This window comes from Geotrypetes seraphini, chromosome 5 (assembly GCF_902459505.1).
Source record: "Geotrypetes seraphini chromosome 5, aGeoSer1.1, whole genome shotgun sequence".
NCBI classification, from domain to species: Eukaryota; Metazoa; Chordata; class Amphibia; order Gymnophiona; family Dermophiidae; genus Geotrypetes; species Geotrypetes seraphini.
In genome coordinates, this window is record NC_047088.1 from 234517742 (window position 1) to 234535883 (window position 18142).

The 18142-nt window shown below is 43.7% G+C and overlaps 1 protein-coding gene across 7 annotated transcripts in view; it reads right to left on the reverse strand.

Annotated features, from left to right (window-relative positions):
* Positions 1 to 18142, reverse strand: part of THSD7B (thrombospondin type 1 domain containing 7B) — a 924116-nt gene that overhangs the window by 557426 nt on the left and 348548 nt on the right. For all 7 annotated transcript variants that reach the window (XM_033944565.1, XM_033944564.1, XM_033944562.1 and 4 more), the window contains one exon: positions 17762 to 17931. In XM_033944565.1, the coding sequence (XP_033800456.1) occupies positions 17762 to 17931 (170 nt within the window). The remainder of the gene's footprint in view (positions 1 to 17761; positions 17932 to 18142) is intronic.

An 18142-nucleotide genomic window follows, 5' to 3' on the forward strand; every position in this document is an offset into this window, starting at 1 on the left:
TTGAATCCCTGGAGGGTGTTTTCCCCTATGATAGACTCCGGAAGAGGGTTCCAGTTTTCTACCACTCTCTGGGTGAAGAAGAACTTCCTTATGTTTGTACGGAATCTATCCCCTTTCAACTTTTAAAGAGTGCCCGCTCGTTCTCCCTGCCTTGGAGAGGGAGAACAACCTGTCCATATCTACTAAGTCTATTCCCTTCAGTACTTATATTAGTTCCTATTTGACATGCCTATTAAAGCGGTTGATAGCTTCCAATATCTGGGAGTCATAATTGACTATAAATTGTCTTTTCATGACCAAGAGGGGGCATAATCAAAACTTTAAAACGTCCAAAAATCTGCCAAAGTCAGCCCTTGGACATCCTGATAGCAGGGACATCCAAATGCAAATAATCAAAACAAACTTTCTGGACGTTCAGCGGCACTTCTAAACTGCTATGCATCCAGAGCTCAAACGGGTGTGTTGGGAGGTGTGCTATAGGTGGGAATCAGGTGAGCTATTGATTATGCCCCTCTATGAGTCATAATCCTGAAAATCAATGGAATAAAAGTCTCGTGGTAGATCAGAATGGCACATATTTCTCCAGCAGCTTCACTGAATACAGTATTTTGCAAAATCAGACTGCTGCCTAAAGTTTAAATCCTATCATATGCTCTTATTTCCATTTCACTGCTACCAGCAGGAGATACTAGATTAGGTTCTAAAACAATATTGCTATTTTTGTCCTAGAGATTTTCTCTAGGGGGTAAGGAACAATCTAAAATAACTGTTAATATCCGACAGAACTGTACAAAGTTAATTATTTCTTGTTAGTGACATTGGGAACCAGAGATATTAGAAGAGAGAAATAAATCATCTACCCAGAACCCTACTGAAATGCTCACCAGAATAGATCTGACAGGTCTTAAGAAACTACTTTAAGCAGTCTGCAGATAATTACCCCCTCTTCTATGAAACTGCGCTAGCGTTTTTTAGCGCAGAGAGCCACGCTGAAAGGCCTGCGCTGCTCCCGACACTCATTGAGTTCCTATGAGCGTTGGTAGCAGCGTGGGCCATTCAGCGCGGCTCCCCGCGCTAAAAAACGCTAGCGCGGTTTCGTAGAAGAGGGGGTTAGTATTGCTCTAATAATGCAATTTGAAAGTCTGAAGAGCGCGATGAAACAATTTATCCGATCAAACAATTATTGATATAAAAAATGAACCATGTAGCCTATTTGACCAGCTCGGCTTCAAGCAAAACAGATCACAGATCTGGAAATACTTGCCCCTTCTTTAGTGCGGGCCGGCAAGATAAGTGCTCCAACGCTTTTAGGAATTCTAGGAGCGTCGGAACCTTTACCTCATTGGCCCTGCTAAAAAACCCTGGCGCAGCTTGATAAAAGAAGGGGGTTAGTCTGCTAAATGTTATATAGTTTTTATATATAGATATATAGATATATATTTTATTATTCTTTATTGATTTTTAAATAACAACAGTGCACTACAATGAATTATCAAGAGCAAATCAGGAAAAGCACTTTACACATACAAACATTTTAAAACAAATCATTTTCTCCCCCCACTTCCCTTAACTAGCAATAATTTGAAATATATACTTATAACTATAGTTTCAATAAACTATATACCATACATAATATTACTATCCCCCCTCCTTCCCACCCTGGATGTGCAAGGAAGTAATCTAATACAGTGTTTTTCAACCGCTGTTCCGCGGCACACTAGTGTGCCGCGAGATGTTGCCTGGTGTGCCGCAGGGCCGCCATCAGGGCAGTACTACCAGTCCTGCATTCAGGGGCCCGGAGCTGACAGGGGGCCCGAGGCAGGGGCGCCAGTAGCTCGCCAAGGCAAAGTGAGTCGATCGCCCAGGACTCACTTTGTCTTGGCGATCTAATCTTCGAGCCGATAAGTCTTCTTCTCCCCGACGTCAATTCTGCAGTCGGAGAGGAAGTTCAGGCCAGCCAATCACTGCCTGGCTGGGCGGAACTTCCTCTCCGATTGCAGAATTGACGTCAGGGAGAGCATGCGTCGGCGTCGGCTTTGGGGCCTGTTATCCATTGGTGGGTCCTGTTCCCCGATGGCAGTGGCAGTGGCAGTGGCTTGGGGAACGGCAGGGAGAAAGAAAGAAAGGGGGCAGGCAGGGAAACAGAAGGAAAGAAGAGAAACAGAAAAAAAGAAAGAAAGGTCAGGGAGAGAGGAAGAAAAAGTTGGGGGAGGGAATGAGGTGTGGAGGAGAGAAAGCATACAGGCTGATAGAAGGGAAGAAAGATTGGATGCACAGTCAGAAGAAGAAAGTGCAACCAGAAATCACCAGACAAGGTAGGAAAAATGATTTTATTTTAAATTTAGCAAAGTGGAGGCAGTATTACCACAGTTTTCAAAGGAATTTGCCCAAATAACTTAATAGTTAACTGGGTAAATTCCCAGAGATGAAAACTTCCCTTCACTTACTATGCACAGTTCTGAATTTATATCTGCTGTCTATATTTTACAATATGGTCACCTTTTACTAAACCGCAATAGTGGTTTTTAGCGCAGGGAGCCTATGAGCGTCAAGAGCAGCGCTGGGCATTCAGCGCAGCTCCCTGCGCTAAAAACTGCTATTGTGGTTTAATAAAAAGGATGGAGGGTATATTTGTCTATTTTTGTATGCTATAAAAACCAAATACAGAGAGAGACTGAGAGCTGTTGACGAAGAGCTACGTGTGTGTCTTTCTTCGATTCCAGCCAGAATATCAGCTTTGTGTTCAGCCTAACAGGCCCAGGTTTCACACTGAATAAAGTATTTTATAATTTTTCACTATTCTGTTTACTTAATATTTCATAATAAAGTAATTATAAAATACTTTCTTTGTGTTTATTTGATTCCTATTCAAGAGAATTACTTTATATATAGTCAATATAGGCACAGAGTTAAATTTTTTAACATTTTCTAATGGTGGTGTGCCTCGTGATTTTTTTCATGAAACAAGTGTGCCTTTGCCCAAAAAAGGTTGAAAAACACTGATCTAATAAGAAAAAGTACATGTCAGCTAATGTGACCCTATATATGTAGTCAATGGGCTCCACACCTTATTGAACGCATTACTATATCCCAAACATTCAGTGTTCATTCTCTCATACTTATAAGTGGAACTTAAGTTTGCCCACCAAAATGTGTACCGTATTTTCACGCATATAACACGCGCGTTATACACGATTTTTACAAACCGTGCATAACCGTACGCGTTATACGTGTGAGCGCGTTTTACAACTTTTTTTTTTTCAATCCGATCCGGCATCCCACCTGCGAACCGCCATCCTCCCGCCCCCCGCTCGCGTCACCCCCCTTCCCCCACGATCCTACATCCCCCCCAGCACCGCAAAACATCTTACCCAATTGGGCACTGGCACTGGCACCAATGCACAGGATGTGCCAGTGCCAGTGCCCGAAGATCCTCCCTCGTTGGGTTGCGGTGCGAGAGAGATCCTCCTTCTTCCTGCGCCGGGCTGGACTAGGCTTTGAGCATTTGCGCATGCTCAAAGCCTTCTCCGAGATAATCTGCTATATGTTATATAAATAGAGGACATGTCCAGATTATCCCGGATTAACCTTAGATTTAAGGGAGGGAGAGAGAGATGTTGGATAATGGGACAGAAGTAGGAAAGATAATCTCGGAGAGAGCGAGACCAGAAGGCTTTGAGCATGCGCAAATGCTCAAAGCCTAGGCCAGCCCGGCACAGGAAGAAGGAGGATCTCTCTCGCACTGCCCAGCCCAGCCCAGCCCAACGAGGGAGGATCTTCGGGCACTGGCACTGGCACATCCTGTGCATTGGTGCTGGTGCCGGTGCCCAATCGGGTAAGAGATGTTTTGCGGTGCTGGGGGGGATGTAGGATCGCGGGGGAGGGGGGGGCGATGCGAGCGGGGGGGAGGATGCCGGTTCGCAGGGGGAATGCCGGATTCGAATGAATAAAAATATGCTCTCTCGGGTAAGCGAGCGGGGGGGAGGATGCTGGTTCAGAGTAGGCGGGAGGAAGTTTTAGCATGCGCAGTATACGCGTGTGCACGCTATATTAAATTATTTTTACATAAATTTGTGTTCCCCGCACGCTATACCCGTGTGCGCGTTTTACACGGGTGCACGGTATATGGGTGAAAATACAGTAATTAAATCTATCACAACTTTTCCAGTTACGTGTAACCATCTGGATGGCTATTCCTGTCATTATTAAGAAAAGCCGGCTTTTATATCGATCCATTATATATATTATATACAGTAGTACCTCAGTATATATATTATATACAGTGCCCCCCCCCCCCCGCCGCCATCGGGCACCCCCCCGCCGCGACCTGAGGTCCCCCCAACCCAGCCGAACCCTCTTCTTACTTTGATGTAGCCTCCGCACTTGCGCACATGCTCAAGGCCCAGCACCGGAGGCAAATTTTCGGGCACTGGCACAGCACAGCACAGGATATGCTGGTGCAGGTGCGGAGGCTACATCAAAGTAAGAAGAGGGTTCGGGTGGGTTGGGGGACCTCAGGTCGCGGTGGGGGGGTGCCCGATGGTGGCGAGGGGGGGTGCCCGATGGCGGTGGGGGGATGCCCGTTGGCGGCGGGGGGGGTGAAGGATCGTGGGGGGGGAGGGCCTTCAGGGGGAGCAATGCCGATTCTCGTATGGGGGAGGGGGGAGCAGCGCTGCTGGCCTCGGGGGGGGGGGTGGGAACCTATCAAAGTGAGTTTCCATTATTTCCTATGGGGAAACTCGCTTTGATAAACGAGCATTTCGGATAACGAGCATGCTCCTGGAACGGAATATGCTCGTAATCCAAGGTACCACTGTATATTATAAGGTACCTATAAAAGTTGGGAAAATTTACCCCACCCACCGCAATTGGTTTTTGTAAAGATACTAAAGCAATTCGAGCAATTTTACCCAGCCAAATAAATTTAGTAAGAAAATATATTTTTTTAATTTAATTTATATTCTGCCATTAAACAAGGTGGATTACAGCCATACACAATTAAAATAACAAAATAAAACAAACATGTCAAAAAAACATTGAAATTGCCAGATCATATAAAAAAAGGAACTATCATACTTCATCTTGCAAAACAGATGACATTTTAACTACAGTAGTACCTTGGATTACAAGTATAATCCATTCCAGGAGCATGCTCGTAATCCAAAATGCTCGTTTATCAAAGCGAGTTTCCCCATAGGAAATAATGGAAACTCGCTTTGATGCGTTCCCCCCCCCAGGAACTGGCATTGCTCCCCTTGAAGGCCCCCCCCCCTGTGATCAGGCACCCCCCCTGCGATCAAGCACCCCCCTGCCTCGAACCGGCCCCCCCCCACCACGATCCGCCCCCCCCCCGACACGATTGGGCACCCCCACGACATGATCCGACCCCCCCCGACACGATTGGGCACCCCCCCGACACGATCCGACATCCCCCCGACACAATTGGGCACCCCCCCCTCCCCGCCGCTTCTTACCCTCATCTGAGCACTCTAGAAGATCGGACTCCTCGTCTGCTGGGCCTTGAGCATGCTCAGATGCTCAAGGCTCAGCAGATGAGGGCCGATCTTCAAGAGTGCCTAGATGAGGGTAAGAAGCAGCGGGGGGGGTGCCCAATTGTGTCGAGGGGGGGTCGGATCGTGTCGGGGGGGTGCCCAATCGTGTCGGGGGGGGTCGGATCGTGGCGGGAGGGTGTCCAATCGTGTCGGGGGGGGGTCGGATCGTGGCGGAGGGGTGCCGGTTCGAGGCAGGAGGCGGTGCCGGATCGCAAGGGGAGGGTTCCGGATTGCGGGGGGGGGGGGGGTGATCGTAAATCGAGCCATGCTCGGTTTCCGTGGCACCGATTTTGCAAATGTTTTGCTCGTCTTGCAAAACACTCGCAAAGTTCAAATAATAGAGTTTTGGACAACTTGTAGCACGCACAAGTCAGAAGATGCCATTCCTAAATACACAACTTTGCAGTAATCCAAACCAGCTAACACAACAGCTTGAATAATTAATTTAAAATCACAACCTGATCAATATATTCGAAGTTTACTCAACATCTGCCATGTAAAATAAATCTTTTTAATCATATTCTGTAGATGTAACTTAAAGGTCAATTGGGGAGCCAAAATCACACCCAAATAACGAGCCTCTGGAGAAAAAATGCATAACAATATTCAGTACATTTAAAATCAACTTCAGAATCAGGATCAAAGGGCTCCTTTTACAAAGGTGTGTTAGGGCCTTAACGCGCCAAATAGCGCAAGCTAAATTGCCCCGTGCGCTAGCTGCTACCGCCTCCTTTTAAGTATGCCGAAGTTTTTCAGCTAGCGCGCGCTAATCCGGTGCGTGCGCTAAAAACACTAGCGCACCTCTGTAAAAGGAGCTAAAAAAAAAGCATAAAAAAGGCACTAACTTATCCATCCAGTTCTTAATATTGCTCATTACATCATTTAGGCCCTCTTTTAATAAGGTGTGCTAACCGATTAGCGCACACTAATTGATTTACGTGTGCATGTTAGTCTATGAACACGTTAGCATTTAGTATGCGCTAATTTGATTAGCGCGCGCTAATCGGTTAGCGCACCTTAGTAAAAGAGGGCCTAAATGTTGGGGAAAAAATTGAATATAAAGAGATTCTTATATTAATAGTTTATATATTTGAAAACATATAAATTTTCATCTATAGCTATTTATCTGCTAAGTGCATAATGATGTTCAGTGTGATGTACTGTTCCACTTCTCAAGCATCCTCCTACACAGTACTCCCTTGTCAGGAACTCCCAGGAAATTGTGCAGTCACTCTAAATAACAAAGCCAGAATCTCCCTAGAGATCAGAATAAGTTCCAAAAAGGTTTTCATCACACATATATATTTTTAACACAGTTTGCCAGTCTAAGTGGCTAGAACCATGCGGTTGTTTTCCAATAATATCTAGGTAACTATTTATTTAAATGCCTACGTGCTGCTTCCAAGTTCTCCACTCCAAATATTATGGCAGGCGCAATGTCTCTTAAACTATTTCAGGCTGCTCTAACATCCAGGCACTGCCTCAATTCAACAGCAAGAACATCTGCAACTTTTACCCTAGGGCTGAATCCCTAGTCCTGCAGCACTAGTCTTCCAACAAACAACGGAGAGAAAAAGAGTAAGAATATTGCTCCCAGCCATCTTGGGCATTATTCTTAAGCCTTCTACCTTTGAAAGTCCAAAATGTGGTCAAACTTTACCAGACGTCTGGTTTTCCCTGGACATGTTCTCTTTTCAGAGGACTGTCCAGGCGTCTGGATGGCTTTTCAAAACCCGGTGTGGTAGCTGCGGCGGTGCCGTTTCCCAGCTCAGTTTGCCGGCTGTTATTCCCAGTGTCAGGTCAAAAGCGCGCCGGGACAAAGGCGCGCCCAGACAATTGAGCACAGCGCACGCCGCCGCGCTACTCTAAATTACTGTTTTTAGGGCTCCGACGGGGGGGCGTGGGGGGGAACCCCCCACTTTACTTAATAGACATCGCGCCGCGTTGTGGGGGCGTTGTGGGTGGTTACAGTAAAATGTGGAGGGTTACAACCCCCCAAACCCCCCATAACGCCGGCGCGATGTCTATTAAGTAAACTGGGGGAGGTTCCCCAACAAAACCCCCCGTCGGAGCCCCTAAAAACTGTAATTTAGAGCGGCGCGGCGGTGCACGCTGCACTCAATTGTCGGCGCGCGCTTTTGTCTTTCGCGCCGTTGTCTATGAACCGTTATTCCCCCTCTATGCGGTCGGTGCCGAGAACAGCTGGAGGCTGTGGCTGTCTGAGCTGTCGGAAAGGAGAGGAGGCGGCCCACACAGACATTGGGCCAAGTCAGCCATAGGTGAGTTTTTGGGCGGCAGGGGAACGGCATGTGCAACGCCTCTTCTTTTGCCTGCTGCATGTGGGAAGCTCCTGTTCTGCCCTTCCCTTCCTGAAATGAAATGGAGACCACAGGTACTGTGATGCTGTGGGCTGGAGATTGAGCCTGGATCTAGCTTTTTCTATTGCGGTATTGGGCTCTAGAACTGTGTTTCGGCTCCTTGCGTCCTGAGGCAGGAATGTCACAGTAGTACCCCTTCTCCCTTACCTACTCCCTGTCCAGCATCCGCTAGGCTGAGCAGCCTCAGGGCTTTTGCTAGGCCGGCCCGCCTCGCATTATCGAAGTGGGCAGGCCTAGCAAATGCCCCGTGGCTGCTGCCGCTGCTGGTCCGTCAGAAGTCACGGAGGCAGGGATCACACCGTTTGAAGTGCACATGAGCACTTAGGGTTTTTTTAATAGCAAATATCCCCCCATGAACAAGGTGAGTTACAATGCCACATTCACAATAAGCATTACAAACAGCTATAAGACACACAGGTATAAATTTCATCAACATATCATACAATTTCCTAGTGAAAATGCTCAGCACCCATGCTGCATTTCGCAAAAAAGATGTCTCTTCAAAAGCCTCTTAAAAAGAGTCACCTTTTTTTTTTTTGCTTTCTAATATACGATGGAATAGCATTCCACGCTTCTGGACCAACACAAGAAAAAAGCTCCCATTTGTGTGATTTTCAATCTTGCCTGCTGTATAGTAGGAACATGGTAGGAGTGGATAAACATGTTCTACTACAATATGTGCAGCAAGTGTCATGCCTTGTGTCTGTGTGACTAGCAAGTTAGTTAGTCACCATCCATCAAAGGCTTGGTTGAAGAGCCAAGTTTTCATCTACTTCCTGAAGCAGAGATAATCTTTTTTTAAGTGAACCCTTTCAGCAAATGCATTCTATAGTGTGGGGACTACTCTGGAGAAGGCGTGCTGACAAGTATATTGTGTGATGTCCTTTGGAGAGAGTGTGGTGAGTAGGGTTACCATATGGCTCCAGAAAAAGGAGGGTGGATTGATATATCTGGGTTTTGCATCCATTGCTTTCAATGGAAGTAAAACATGGATGTCTCAATCCGTCCTCCTTTTTCTGGAGTCATATGGTATTCCTAGTGGTGAGAGATTCTCCATGGGAAGACTTTAGTGACCTTGGAGGTGTGTAGATGGAGATCCTTTTCAAGTACTCTGGGCCATTTCTTTTAAGGCCTTTTAAGATCAGACAGAGTTTTAAATTTAGCCTTATATTGTACTGATCAAGGCATAGGTTTTCGAAGCAAACCTTTATGTCCCTACATTGAAAACTTTCATAATGAAAGTCTATGGAAAAGGCTTCAAAAATTAAGAAATGTCAACAAACATAATCAATGTATGGAGAAACTTTCTTAATTGACAAACAAAATGTAACATGATAGTTTTATGTACCAACTAATGCATTAAATCCCACCCCCTTTTACAAAGCCACATTAGCATTTTTTATCACCACCCGTGTCGGCAAAAGTTCCGACAATCATAGGAATTCTATGAGTGGTAGAGCTTTTACCACAACGGCTGGTGATAAAAAAATGCTAATGTGTCTTCTTAAAAGGGGTTAGGGGGTTGGGGAGTAAATTAGCACAATAAAAATATATCATAGTATCTTTGGTTTATTGACCATTATTTCTATACATTTATTTGCTGAAAATTTAAAGGTGAAGAATAGGTTGATTCTAGATTTTCTACTGGAAAAAAAAAAAAGAAAAAACAACCATTAAATTAAGAGGTCAATATTCAGGCCACTGCGCTCAGCATTTTCCTGACTGCCACTGACTTTATATCTGGAAATTTAATGCCATATCATGTCAGGGCTCTGGCGTTGAATTTCTGGGTTTACAGAGCTGGTGAATCCAATGTCAGTTAAGAGCGAAACTCAGTGCTTAACCAGCTATGGCAAACCACAAAGATAGGACTTTTATGCAGTTAGCTTGGCCCGTTAAGTGCTGATCATCAGAAGGACTGCGAAGACCTGCAACATGACATAAACACGCTCAAGAAATAGGCTGCGAAATGGCAAATGAGGTTTAACGTGGATAAGTGTAAGGTGATGCATGTCGGTAACAAAAATCTTATACATGAATACAGGATGTCCGGTGCAGTACTCGGAGAGACCCCCCTAGGAAAGAGACTTGGGAGTACTGGTCGACAAGTCAATGAAGCTGTCTGCATAATGCGCAGCGGTGGCAAAAAGGGTGAACAGAATGCTAGGAATGATTAAGAAGGGGATCACAAACAGATCAGAGAAGGTTATCACGCTGTCATACCGGGCCATGGTACGCCCCTACCTGGAATACTGCATCCAGCACAAGTCGCCGTACATGAAGAAGGACACAGTACTACTTGAAAGGGTCCAGAGAAGAGCGACTAAAATGGTTAAGGGGCTGGAGGAGTTGCCGTACAGTGAGAGATTAGAGAAACTGGGCCTCTTCTCCCTTGCAAAGAGGAGACTGAGAGGAGACATGATTGAAACATTCAAGATAATGAAGGGAATAGACTTAGTGGATAAAAACAGGTTGTTCACCCTCTCCAAGGTAGAGTGAATGAGAGGGCACTCTCTAATGTTAAAAGGGGATAGATTCTGTACAAATGTAAGGAAGTTCTTCTTCACCCAGAGAGTGGTAGAAAACTGGAACGCTCTTCTGGAGGCTGTTACAGGGGAAAACACCCTCCAGGGATTCAAGACAAAGTTAGACAAGTTTCTGCTGAACCAGAACATAAGCAGATAAGGCTAGTCTCAGTTAGGGCACTGATCTTTGACCTAAGGGCCACCGCAGGAGTGAACTGCTAGGCATGATGGACAACTGGTCTGACCCAGCAGTGGCAATTCTTATGTTCTTATGGCTAAGTACTGACTCCACTCTCAGAATTACCCCCAAATAGCTGGTTATGAGTTGGGCGTTAACCAGCTAAGTACTGCTGAATATGACCAGTTTGACCCAAAGAAGTGATTCAACTGGCCAAGAGCTATTTCTGGCCAGTAAAAGCTCTTTAAATATTGACCCCCTAAGGCCTGGATTCTCTATAGGGTGCCGGCTCGCCTTTTTCCACATGTTTACTCACACCTTCAAAGAAGTCAAGCAAATTGGTGAGTCAAGACTTCTCTTGGCTGAACCCATGCTGACTCTGTCTCATTAAATCATGTTTGTCTACATGTTCCACAATTTTATTTTTTAGAATTATTTCTATTATTTTGCTCGGCATTGCGATCAGGCTTACTTGTCTGTAATTCCCTGTATTTTCCCTGGAACCCTTTCTAAAAATTGGTGTAACATTGGCTACCCTCCAATCTTCAGGTACTACAGACGATTTTAGCAACAGGTTACAAATCACCAAAAACAGATCATCAACTTCATGTTTGAGTTCTTTCAGCACCCTCAAATGTATACCATCCGGTTCATGTGATTTATCACTTTTTAACTTGTCAGTTTGGCTTAGTACGTCTTCCAGGCTCACCAAGATTTCTTTCAATTCCTCTGCCTCATCACCCTTGAAAATCATTTCTGGTTTAGGTAGATTTCTTACATCTTCTTCCATAAAGACCTTCATTTAGTCTCTCCACTATAGCCTTATCCTCCAACAGTCCCAAAGATTCCTCACAGGTTTTCTGCTTTGGATGTACCTAAAAAAATTGTTACTATGAGTTTTTGCCTCTTTGTCAAGTTGTTCTTTATATTTTTGTTTAGCTTTCTTTACAATTCTTTGCATCTAACTTGCCAGTACTTAAGTCTCTTCTTATTTTCTTCATTGGGATCCTTTTTCCATTTTTTAAGGATATTTTCTTGGCTGTAATAGCCTCTTTCACGTCACCTTTTAACCACACTGGCTCTCATTTTCTCTTCTTTCCACGTTTTTTAATACGTGGAATACATCTTGTCTGGGCTTCCATGATGGTATTTTTAAACAGCATCCACGCCTGGGTTACACTTCTGACCTTTGCCCAAGAAACTTTTAGCTTCTTAACCATTTTCCTAATTTTATCATAATTGCCCTTACAGAAATTAAATGTTGCTACAGTAGATTTATTTAACAATGTCACTCCACTTAGCTCAAATTTGATTATATTATGATCATTATTTCCCAGCAGACCCAACACAGTTACCTCCCGTACTATGCCCTGCATTCTGCTAAGGACCAGATCTAAAATAGCTCCCTCTCTTGTTGGTTCCTGGACCAGTTGCTCCAAGAAGCAGTTATTTGTGATGTCTAAGAATTTTACCTCCCTAGCACTCCCTCCTGTAACATTTATCCATCAATGTTGGGGGTAGTTCATATCAAAATATAGAACACTTCACTACTCTCTTCCAGAAATACAGAAGATCAAACATCCCATCCTTACTTCAGATTGTCAATTGTTACAGATTCAGGACTATTTCTTCAGCACTGGTGGAAGCTGTTTTTGACACCAGCTGGTCGAATGCCCCTGGCACAACCTTGTAGGCAAAACACAGCCACATCGGGCACTGTTCCTGGGAGCATTTTGATTAAATACAAGATTTTTCTTCATATGATCTGCTTGTTGTCTTATGTTCCACATTGGATATAGTAGATCATTTGCCTTGTTGATTCCTTACATCAGTTATGTCAATTAAAGCCTCACTTAAAGGGGAAAAAAAAAATATGTTGACCAATACAAACAAACTACTGCAGCTCCTTAAATCATGGCTTTGCCAGGAACAAAGTGAACCATTTACAGCTGTTACAATACATGGCTGCATACGTGGTGTTAAGAAACACAAAAAAATATGATTATGTGTCTCCTTTTCCAAGGCAATTTCATTGGATTCTAGTAGAACAGAGAGTTTAATTTAAAGCATTATGGTTTGCAAATGGCTACACTCTGTAGCACCATTGTATTTAATGAGTTTGTTTCATTTCTATAGCCCAGTTTGAGCATAAAAATCACTCTAGCAATTATTGTTGGTCGTACACTTACCCAGACATAAAATTGACTATAACTAAACAATGTGTCTTCCAATGTAATGCACCTTATTTATGGAATCAATTTGATTTGTAGCTGCATTCTGAACCACAGTGCCTTAGATTTTTCTGCAGTGTTTAAAGACTAGCTCCTGGCTTTCTGAACAAGTTGTTACATCTAGGGTTTGTTACTCCATGTGATGCTGACTGTTTAGGAATTATATTTTAGACTTTATGGGCCAGATTCTGTAATGGGCGCCTCAAAAACTGATAGGCACCTAAAGTTGTGTGCCTTCAGCATGTCAGTCACACTAAGGTGCCCATTAAAGAACAACGCCTAGTTTAAAACTTAGGCGCCTGTAATGTAGACCAGGGTTTTAAAGGGCTACATTATAAAGGCACCTAAGTCCTTTACAGAATCATGCCCAGCGGAGCCTAGCCCCCTCTTTTACAAAGGCGCACTATGCTTTCTAGCGCGCGCTAAATATTAACGCGTGCTAAACATGCGTGCATGTTATCCTATGGACGCGCCTTTGTAAAAGAGGGCCTAAGTCTTTGTCCAGCTCTAAACACGCCTACTTTGGTGTTAGGCACTGGTAGGCGCCATGCGATAGGCGCCTATCTTTTGTAGAATCACAACTAAGAAGATAGAGGCCTATCTCCCAATTAAATTTTCTTTTTTTTTTATTATGAGTTATCTAAAGCTCATTGCTAAAGCCAATTTACCAAATTAAGGGCTCCTTTTGCTACACTGTGGAAGAGCTTAATGTGGGACGGCAAGTTACATGCTCCGACGCTCATACAATTCCTATGAGCATCAGAGCATTTACCTCACTTGCTCAAGTTTCAAGTTTAATTTATTTTTAATATACCGACCATCGACGTGCACTGGCTGGTTTACAATGCTAAAAATGAAAAGTTAAAATTAATTTTTGTGTGTGGGGGGGGATGTGAATATTAAATAGACAAATTACAAATACGTACATGAGCTTGAGGGTAAAGGGGGAGGGGAAAGTTAATAATTACATTATTAAAAACAAATTAATTAAAGGGAAGGGGGGAGGATAAAACACCAGGAATGGGGATCGCTTCTTAAAAGTGGTTCGTATTTATTTTGCTAGCTCGTGGTAAGAAGCTCTTCCGCATTTTAGTAAAACCCAGCGTTAAGTTAGGCACTTAATTTTATGCACCTGTTTATTTAGGCACCTAACTTTATGTGCCTTTTATAGAATTTCCCCCTAAGATTTTAGGACATGAAAATGCTATGATTAAATGCACTTAAGTTATTGAACTGCTGGCTATTTCTTATAGGTTGTTTATTGTAACTGAATGTACACTATCTTAGAATGTAGCCATCAACCAATCAAGTTTAAGAGTGTGGTAAAGAGTGTTTATGAGATTTTTCAATGTTTTCAGTATTTAGATATGCTTCAGAAAATATGTTCTAGTGACTGCAGGATAGATTCAATATATGATACCTATTTTTTAAGCACCAAAATGATGGGTGCTAAGCATGGTCTGTAAACCGAGTCGAGTTCCACTGGGAGATGACCCGGTATATAAATTGAGGACTAGATTAGATTAGATTAGATATGAGGGGGTCAAAATTATAAACAAACATTAAAGCAAAACTTCAAATAAAAGCCTGTTGGAATAAGTATATTTTCAACTGTTTCCTTAATGTAAGCAAAGATTCACATAAACATAGACCTAATAGTAAATTGTTTCATAGAGCTGGGCCTGCAACCATACACAGTATACTCTTGTAATCTTCCAATCTGATATATCTGGTGGACCTTAAGAAGCTGCAGATTACTGGATCTGAGTGCGAATAGGAATGTCACAGCAAGACATGATGGAATTTTATCAAGCAAATTTTTAAAATTTAAAGTCAAGATTTTAAAGTGAATGTACTAGCCCAGGGATAGGCAGGTCAGGTTTTCAGGATAACCACAATAAATATGCATGAGATAGATTTGCATCTCAAGGAGGCAGTGCATGCAAATCCATCTCATACATATTCATTGTGGATGCCCTGAAAACCTGACCTGCCTGTGGCTCTCAAGGACCGGAATTGCCTACCCCTAAGCTAGACTATTTGCAACCCATATTGTTCAATCAGAAAAGGTGCAATCTCTCGAATTCTACAAAAAGCACTAAAAATTGTCAGTGAAATGGGGAAGCTCCATAGAACTTATGACACCAGATTTTTTTTTTCTAATTCAGCTAAGTGGCTTCCTCAAAAATTAAGGGGTCCTTTTATTAAGGCGTACTAACCAATTTAGGGTGCGCTATAGATTAGTATGCGCTAAATACTAAGGCATCCATTATATTCTATGAACGCCTTAGCATTTAGCAATAAAAGGACCGTTAATAGAATAAAAAAAGTCTAAAAAAAACCCCACATTGATGATATTTCAGAGGATCTTTAAGAAAATTGGAAATTGAGAGGTCTTTTTTTACCAGTGATAGCTTCAGTGGTAGGTGATATAATTCAATAATCTTTCCAGTAGAAACATTGGAACATGATGTCAGATAAAAGCCAAACGGTCCATACAGTCTGCCCATCTGCAGCATCCACTATCTCCTCCTCTCCCTATGAGATCTCATGTGCCTCTCCTACACTTTCTTGAATTCAGGCACAGCCTTTGTCTCCTCCAGCTCTACTGAGAGACTATTTCATGCATCTACCACCCTTTCTGTAAAAAAGTATTTCCTTAAATTACTCCTGAGTCAATCACCTCTTAACTCTCCCTCTATCAAATTCTCTGGTCACCCTGTCAAAGAAATTGATCAGATTTTTCTCACAGTAAATCCATGTTGCCTCGGGTCCTGTAATTCACTGGGCTCCAGAAACATCATTATTCTCTGTTTTAAAAGTGTTTCCATTAATTTACTTATCACACAAATCAGACTTACTGGCCTGTAACGCCCTACTTCTTTCTTACTTCCACTTTTGTGGAGAGGGATCACATCCACCCTTCTCCAATCCTCTAGTACCACTTCTGACTCTAGAGAAGCTTTGAAAAGGTCAGCCAGCGGAGCAGCCAGAACTTCCCTAAGTTCTCTTGGATGTACACCATCCAGCCCCATTACCATATTTTCACCCATATACCGCGCACCCATGTAAAACGCGCACACGGGTATAGCGCGCGGGGAACACAAATTTATGTAAAAAAAATTAATATAGCGCGAACACGCTTATACTGCGCATGCTAAAACCTCCTCCCGCCTACTCCGAACCGGCATCCTCCCCCCCGCTCGCTTACCCGCGTTTTACAACTTTTTTTTTTCAATCCGATCCTGCATCCTCCCCCCCCCACTCGCGTCACCCCTCCCTCCCCCGCGATCCTACATCTCCCCCAGCACCGCAAAACATCTCTTACCCGATTGGGCACCGGCACCGGCATCAGCACCAATGCACAGGATGTGCCAGTGCCAGAAGATCCTCCCTCGTTGGTTTGGACTGGGCTGGGCTGGGCTGGGTGGTGCGGTGCGGGAGAGATCCTCCTTCTTCCTTTGCCGAGCTGGACTAGGCTTTGAGCATGCGCAAATGCTCAAAGCCTAGTCCAGCCCGGCGCAGGAAGAAGGAGGATCTCTCCTGCACCGCACCGCCCAGCCCAGCCCAGCCCAAACCAACGAGGGAGGATCTTTGGGCACTGGCACTGGCACGTCCTATGCATTGGTGCTGGTGCCGGTGCCCAATCGGGTAAGAGATGTTTTGCGGTGCTGGGGGGGATGTAGGATCGCGGGGGGGGGGGGTGATGCGAGCGGGGGGGAGGATGCCGGTTCTCAGGGGGGTTGCCTATCGGATTGAAAAAAAAAAGTTGTAAAACGCGCTCACGCATATAACGTGCAAGGTTATGCACGGTTTGTAAAATTGTGTATAACGTGCGCGTTATATGCGTGAAAATACGGTACTCTATTTACCTTTTATTAAGCGAGCTCCTCATGAACTCAATCCTCTGAAAATCGATCAGAGTTTACCATACCTCCAGCCCTATTTGCTTTTGTTTTCTGTTATTAAGACATGGGGGAAGCCTCTGCTTGCCCTGGATCAGTAGCATGGAATGTTGCTACTCTGGGCTTTAGCCAAGTACTAGTGGCCTGGATTGGCCACCATGACAACGAACTACTGGGCTTGATGGACCATTGGTCTGACCCAGTAAGGCTATTCTTATGTTCTTAAGAAATATTTGTTAAGTAATTTGGCCTTATCTTTATCAGTCTCTCTCTCAATATTCCCAATATTCTAAATATAGTTTGTCAACGGGGAACATTGTTTAATTATTTGTTTGAGACTAAGTCATGGTATATTCCTAGCACTGTTCTAAAATGTACTCGAGCCATATAGCTAATATTAGTTTCTCTACATTCTTGCCATTTCTATTGTCAGGTCTTAGTTTGTTTTTTAATTCTTTGTCTATAATATTTAAGTCTCCAGTTATATCACAGCACAAAAGCCTACAGATATCTGCGATTGTTTGAAGGGCCAATTGAACATGAACTGACTCTACTCTAAGCCCAACAAGTGTGGAGTGTGTGGCGCAGTGGTTGGATCTACATCCTCAGCACCCTGGGGTTGTGGGTTCAAACCCCGCACTGCTCCTTGTGACTCTGGGCAAGTCACTCAGTCCTCTATAGCCCCAGGTACATTAGATAGATTGTGAGCCCACCGGGACAGATAGGGAAAATGCTTGAGTACCTGATTGTAAAAATCGCTTAGATAACCTTGATAGGCGGTATATAAAATCCTAATAAACTTGAAAGTTGAACTATATGTGCAATAGCCAAGCAATAGGATAACTTAAGTATTATAAAACAAATTCAGCTTCTAATATTCTTCTCTTTTCAGATTAATACCAACAATTGCTGCAAAACATGATATACCAAAAAGAATAACAAACCACCAAAGGCACTACTGCAGCCGTTTTCAAAAACGTCAAATAGCATACCTTCATTTGCCTGGAGCATCCCAGGGTCAGTCACAGTCTGGGAGCAGTAAACCTCTCGGGTTTGAATTCCACCCCCACAGAGACCAATACGGTTGCTTCGACGGGGGTCTTGTTGATCAAACAGAGGAGCAACTTGGCATTCTTTCCACTCAGAAGACTTCCACAAGAACCTTGGAAAAGAAGAATGTTATGTAAATGTCACTATTCTGAAAAAAAAAATCCTTAACAGGCTTTATGCCTATCTATCTCTGCTATATATCACACTAGCAACATTTTACAATCCAGATGTTAGATTAAGGAGGTCATTTTATAAGGTCTCTGTGCTTTATACATGCGTAGATAGCAGAGTTTATAAATGTAATTGGGTGACCTGTTAAATGC